The sequence below is a fragment of the Capsicum annuum genome, unplaced genomic scaffold (genome assembly GCF_002878395.1).
Source record: "Capsicum annuum cultivar UCD-10X-F1 unplaced genomic scaffold, UCD10Xv1.1 ctg81103, whole genome shotgun sequence".
NCBI lineage: Eukaryota > Viridiplantae > Streptophyta > Magnoliopsida > Solanales > Solanaceae > Capsicum > Capsicum annuum.
This window is the reverse complement of record NW_025891801.1, coordinates 1-7,507: the sequence shown is the minus strand read 5'-3', so window position 1 is coordinate 7,507 and position 7,507 is coordinate 1. Positions and strand designations below refer to the sequence as shown.

Here is a 7,507-nt window from a genome sequence, read left to right as displayed (position 1 = left end):
ATGCAGCAAATTCTCAATTCCACGAGGATGGTTATCAATAGTTCTCCAGGAACCACTTTTCAACGAGAGAATTTCACCAGGTACTTTGCTACCATGACTGTGACTGCAAATATTTAGGATCTTATAGTCACCACTAGTTGAGTCATAACCCAATCCTAAAGAATAACCAGTCTGTACTGGAAATATTGGTTGAGGAAGCAGTATTGATTCTCTTGTGGAGGGGGTTCCATAGGATATGTCCGGAGTTTTTATAAGTAGCTGGAGTGGAAACACGGATAACAGCCAAGCCATTATAAGTACAATGGATTATGGCTATAGAGCTTGAAGGGGAATCAAGTTTTTGTATTTTGTTAACCTGTTGAAGGGAGGATGATAAAGGACAAGAATAGATGGAAGTTGTAGGATCTGTAAGAGAACGTTGGTAAATAAGAAGTTTTTGGGAATGTGGATCATTCTTTGCACGATAGAGATGCTTGTTGACAAAGTGAGGATCAGATATTAATGCATTCCACAATTTAGAAACACATTTGAATTGAAAAAGATCGCGGACGGGTAACCTGTAGAGGATCTCCATAATTATATCGTCCTGGAAAGGGCAATTAAAATGACAAGTGGCCTCATCAACATCCATATGCCCCATAATGCACTTGCCTGCAATAAAAGTTAGGAACAGAGTTATGAGTTAGCTGGTAAACACAAACACAGAGAGATATGGAAGCAGAAAAATTGTACCTTTGGACTTTTGAATGGATTTCTTCTTCTTAAGCTTAATCTATTGTTCTCCATTGCTGGTAATTTGATTCAAAAGATTAGTCTTTGCAATCGATTTCCTCTGTTTCTTCTGTATCTTTATAGAATTGTTCTTCATAGTTTCTAATTTTCCTTCATGTGGTGGATTAGAATTGTTCTTCTTTTTCATCATCTTTCTTCTACTGCCCTTCCTTGTCAATTCCTAAGCTCCTCGACCCTTCTTTTATATGAAAAAACAAAGAGATCCAAAGGCCCTTCCTTTTTCCATTTGGGAAAGGCCTACTTACTTCTACGCCTATATTTCTTTGGTCACATACCACCCGCCGCCACCGGTTCTATTTGTAATGCATACAATTATTATTACTATTTTTTTTTTCTTTTATACTTGTTTTTCTCTACGTTTATATTAGTACTAGGTACCGAAGGCCCGTGCTATTTTTATACTTTTCGACATTATAATTTTCTATTTTAAATTGTTTGCTATTATAATTGATAATATATTTTTTTGTTCAAACTTTTGTGATGTTGATAGTCAATTTATATTTTAAACAACAACAATAATAGACTTAGCGTATTCCCTCAAAGTGAGGTATGGGAATTTGTGCTATTAAATTATTTTTAAAATATAAATTTTAAAATTTATATTTTAAAAATAATTTAATTTTTTAATTATTGTGATTTGTAATTTTTTTTTTTTCAATTTAAGAGACACTGATATAATTTCTAGAGTCAATCAATAATCACTGTTGAAGTAGCGAAACCGGCATGTCTTTAATGACTCATAATAATTCATTAGAAGTGATATAGCAAAATTGTTATAAAAAATACTTGTGAAATTTTTTTAAGTGGCCCTCATATAAGATATTAAATTAATTTTAAAATATCAAGAGTTAATTTATCATTTTTATGTTTATTTTATTTTTTTATTAAATGTTATTTTTTAATTACTTAGGGGTGATATAGTAAAATTATGATTGAAGCAACTGAAGCATACATGTCATAAATATCTATTTTTTAAAAATTAAATTTTATTAATTTTCTAATACGTAAATGTTACATAATAATTAATTAGAGGTGATATAGTAAAATTACGGAGCAAACAGACAGCTGGAAGTAAGCATGACAATCGTCAATTGTCTACTTCCAACAACCGCTACTCACACTTACATATAGTAACACGATTGAAGTAGCGAAACTGACACGTCTTGAATGATTCATAATAACTAATTAGAAGTGATATAGCAAAATTGCTATAAAAAATACTTGTAAAATTTTTTAAAGTGAGTCTCATATAAGATGTCAAATTAATTTAAAACATCAAAAGTTAATTTATCATTTTATATTTATTTTACTTTTTTTTATTAAATATTATTAATATTTTACTACTTAGATGACCTATAATAATTACTTAGGGTCGATATAGAAAAATTACGATTGAAGCAGTTGAAGCGGACTTGTCATAAATATCAATTTTATTTATTAAAAATTAAATTTTTTTAATTTTCTAATATGATTGAAACAGTTGAAGCGGATATGTCATAAATATCAATTTTATTTTTTTAAATTAAATTCTATTAATTTTCTAATATGGAGATGCCAATTAATAATTAATTGGGGTGATATAGTAAAATCATGGAGCAAGCAGGCAGCTGGAAGCATGTCGACCGTCAGCTGCTTGCTTGAAAGAGCTGCTACTCGCTCTTATATATAGTAGTAATTATTTTTGGTAAAATGACTTTTTGGACCCCTGTACTATGTCAGTTTTGTAAGTTGGACACTTCTACTTACATATTTGTCATCTGAACCCCTGAACCCACTAAAAACATTTTAAACCTTTTTTGGGTGAGTGTAACACACTCTCCCCCACATTAGCTGCCATGTTAGCTGCCACGCCTGACATGTCTGCCATATCATCTGTCACGTCATTTAAAAAAATAAAATAATAATAATAATAAAAATATTACATAAAATTCCATGTCATTTTTAAAGTACTACATAACAAATTAAATATTTAAATTAATTTAATTAAATAAGAAAAATTTATAAATTGTAAAAAAATTTGAATAATCATGTTTTTATTTTTGCTCACAAATTAAACATAAAATCCATTCCAAATAATTAAAATTTTTCTCCAACTAATTTAAATTTTTAAATATAAATTCATATATACAAACATAATAAATTTTTGATTTTTAAATTTGAATATTTTTAATAAATTCACAAAAAGTTTAATTTTTTTCAAGCGAAATTCACTAATTTTTTCCAGTATTCACTATCACTCACTTTCAATTTAAATTTAAATTTTAATCCCCCCAAAAAATAAAAAGATTTCAAATTTAAATTTTAATTAAAAAATGAAAAGAATTGAATTGCGAGAGAAAATTAAAATAAAAAATAAAAAGTGAACGTGTGTGTGTGGGGAAGGGGGCTGGAAGAGTGTTGGGGTGGTGGTAAGGGGGCTGGGGTGGGGTGAGGATGGGGCTGGGAAGGGTATGGGGGTGGGGGTGAGGTAGGGAGGGGCTGGTGAGGTATGGGGGTGGGGACGGGGTGAGGGTGGGGGGGGAAGGGGGGTGGGTGGGGGAGGGGGCGGGGGGAGGGGGGGGGGGGGGGGGTGGGGGTGGGGAGGGAATTTTTTTTTTCTAAATTTTTTAAAAATATTTTTAAAATTTTTAAAATTTTTAAAAATATTTTTAAATTTTTAAAAATATTTTTAAATTAAAAAAGTTGGAGAAAAAATAGACCTTTTTTTAATTTTTAAAAATATTTTTAAATTATTTTTAAATTTAAAAATATGGAGGGAAAAAAGGAACCTTTTTCATTTTTCTTTGAAATTTTAATATTTTTTTTATTTTTTTAAAAATTATTTTAATGTAAAATTGGTCAAAAATTGACCCACACTCGCACCCCCAGGCGAGTGGCTACACTCTCTTTGTCCTAATCACCATGACCTTGCCACGTAGGCAAGGTCAACGGTCAAAGGATGCAAAATGTTATTTTTTTATGGGTTCAAGGGTCCAAATGACAAATATATAAGTAGAAGTGTTCAACTTACAAAACCGTCATAGTACAGGGGTCCAGAAGGTTATTTTGCCATTATTTTTACTAGTACTTTACTAGATACTACTCCCGCTATTTTAAAATAATTGGCTTGTTGATTTACACTTTCTTAAAAATATTTATTTAAAATTTATTTTTTTCAAATTAGGAGTAGTATTCAAATAATAGCATGTTTTCATTCTCTTTCGTCAGGGAAGCTATAGAAAAAACCCAAACGTGACTTTTAAATTTTGAACCCAAATAAAATTTCATAAAAATAGTCTTCAACTATTATGTATATATTTTCAGGCAAAATTACCCCTGACCAAAGAAGTAAATTACATAAATATCCTCATAATATATAACAATTCCATACTTATTCATCTTTCAACATTTATTTTTTTTATTTTATTTTATTTTTATTTTTTCTTTTCTCTTTTTAATTTGGGTTTTCCTCAGCTCTTACTTTTTCCCATTTTTTCCTCTCAACTTTTTTTTTCTTTTTTCTTTTACTTTGATTTTTATATTTTTTCTTTCCTTTTTTTTTTTTTTTTTTTAGTTTTTCTCAACCTTTATTTTTTTGCTTTATTCCTCTCAACGTCTACTTTTATTAGAAAAAATATTTTTTATTTTTCTTTGATTTTTATTTTTTTAATTTTTTCTCTGTCTTTATTTTTGTTTTATTTTTTTTATTTTTATCAACCTTTATTTTTTTCGTTCTATCTCAACTTCTATATTTTCTTTGATTTTTATTTTTTTAATATTTTATTTTTTTCTGTAATTTTTATTATTTTTGTTCTTTTCTTCAATTTCTTCTAATCAAGTTATATCTTATGAGCAAGAGTTGACACTATCACATTATAAAAGCAAGACTTATGACTTTCAAATAACAAGCTACATTTCATGGGCAAGATTTGATACTACCACATTATAGAGGCAAAACTTATGATGTTCAATCAACAAGTTATATTTCATGGGTAAGAGTTGTCACTACCACATTGTGTTTTGATTTATAAGATGTTCTATAATCCTTATCTTACAGGCAAGACTTAGCTCAAGGACTTTCAAACAATAGATTATGCCCCACGGGCAAAAGGTGACTCTACCACGTTATATTTTCATTTATGAGATATTCTACAAGTATTGCCTTAGAGGCAAGACTTAGCTCAAGGACTTTCAAACTACAAATTATGCCCCCACAGACCAGAGTTGACACTACCACGTTATGTCTTCATTTATGAGATGTTCTACAACTCTTGCCTTAGAGGCAAGACATAGTTCAAATACTTTTAAACTACAAATTATGCCCCACGGGCAAGAGTTGACATTATCACATTATATCTTTATTTATGAGTTGTCCTACAACTCTTGACTTAGAGGCAAAACTTAGCTCAAGGACTTTCAAACAACAAATTATGCCCCACGGACAAGAGTTGACACTACCACGTTATGTTTTTATTTATGAAATGTTCTACAACTCTCGCCTTAGAGGCACAACTTATTCCAGGAATTTTCAAACAAGTTACGTATATTGGGCAAGAGTCGACACTAAAACATTGTGTTATTTACTTATGAAATTGTCTATAACTCTTGTCTTAGAGGTAAGACTCAGCCTAAGGACTATCAACAACAAGTCATGCCCCATGGACAAGATTTGACACCACTGCATTGTGTATTGATTTATGAGATGTTTTATAACTCTTACCTTAGAGGCAAGACTTAGTCCAAGGACTTTTAAACAACAAGTTACGCTCCACGGACAAGATTTGACACTATCATATTATGTCTTGTTTTGTGAGATGTTTTATAAATTAAGGACTTTTAAACAACAAATTATGCCCCATGGGTAAAAGTTGAAATTACCAGATTATGTCTTGATTTGTGAGATGTTCTATAACTCTTGCCTTATAGGCTTGAATTAGTCCAAAAACTTTCAAACAGTAAGTTACGCCCATGGGCAAGAGTTGACACTACCACATCGTATCTTGATTTATGAGATATTCTATGACTCTTGCCTTAGAGGCAAGACTTAGCCGACAAATTGCGCCCCATGGACAAGAGTTGACATTATCATATTGTGTCTTTATTTATGTTATGCTCTTAATAGTCTTGTCTCTAAGATAAAATTTAGCCCAAGAACCTCCCAAAAGAACAAGTTACACCCAATGAACAAGTGTTGACACTACCACATTGTTTTTTTGATTTATGAGATGTTTTATAATTCCTGCCTTAAAGCAAGACTTAACTCAAGAATTTTCAAACAACAAGTTATACTCCACAAGCAAAACTTAACACTACCACGTAGTGCCTTAATTTTTTAGTTGTTTTATAATTGTGCCTTTGGGACAAAACTTATCCCAAAGAACTTTTTAACAACAATTTATGCTCTTAAATTTGCTTTGATGTCAAAAAAAGAAGATTCCTTTGTGGATTATCTAGTTTTTTATTTAGTAGCAAAATATAATGGAAGTTGAGAAAAAAAGGAAAAAGAAAAAAAAAAAAATAGAGAAATAAAAAAAAAGAGAATGAGAAAAAAAAAAAGACAAGAAAAAAAATAAAGATAAAGAAAAAAGAGAAGAATAAAAACAATTGAGAAAAAAAATAAAGTTTGAGAAAATAAGGGGAAAAAAGAGAAATAATAAAAATAAAAATAAAAGAAGAATAAAGGTTGGGAGAAATAGATGATGTTTGAGAAAAAAGAGAAAAAAATAAAGGTTGAGACAAATGAATTAAAATATGAAAATAAACAAGAACAACAACAACAACAAACCTAGTGTATTCCCACAAAGTGAGTTCTGGAGAGGGTAAATGTGCATAGTCCATACCGCTACCTTCGAAGAAGTAGATAAGTTGTTTTCGATAGACCCCCAGCTCAGGATAGAGAATAATACACAAGGTCATAGTGAAACATGAAGCAGGATGGATGACTTAGCCAAAATAAGGAATAAGAAATACTAAAATAGATATCAGAGAAATACAAACTAAGAGAAATACGAGCAATTCGAATTAGGAATAAGACATAAGACACCCGCATTGTAGTAACCAAATATGAAAATAAAATTAAAGAAAAAATAAAAAAGTGAAAGTAATAAAAAAAAATAGAATTTGAGAGACAAATGAGTGTGGAAAATTCAAAAATATTTGAGGTGTAGAGGGGCAAAATTGTATTTATACTATACTTATAAATGAAAGAAGACTAGTCTTTAAAGACTTTTCTTATTTAGGTCAAAAATTCAAAGTCACCCAATATTGTGGTTATATCATATAATTTTGTGTCTTTTGTCTATGGATTATTTGGACCCACTGCAACAAAAGCCTTTTTGAGACTAAACCTTTCAACCCCTCAGTTGATTATGCCACAAGGCACAAATATTAGAGCCGTCAATATGGGTCAGGTCTGTTGAACTAGCCCGGCCCAGTATATAATTTGATAGGATTGGACTTCACAAATAGCAACTATAGAGCCTTAATTGCATTTTTTATAGCAACAGTTTCATAATTACGATATTTGTATTTACGTAAACTGTTACTATACAAATACATATACAATAAGATTTACTGCTCTTGTTTTACTCAAATTAATTAAGTTAAATAAGAAATAATTATCCATCTAATTAAATTCCCATAAATTACACTTATTTATATTAGTATATTCATTTTCCAAATCAAACTCAAATATGAAGATTCTTATTTCCTTGGTCTTCAAAATTTTAAAATATTA

The 7,507-nt window shown here is 30.0% G+C and overlaps 1 protein-coding gene across 1 annotated transcript; it reads right to left on the bottom strand.

Annotated features, from left to right (window-relative positions):
- On the bottom strand, positions 1–1,106 carry LOC124895292 (F-box protein CPR1-like; the record flags this gene model as incomplete). Its single annotated transcript, XM_047405731.1, is given in 2 exon segments — positions 1–651; positions 733–1,106. A coding segment is annotated over 1 exon segment (291 nt), but the record flags the coding sequence as incomplete, so codon positions are not given.
- Between the last annotated feature and the right edge of the window lie 6,401 nt (positions 1,107–7,507).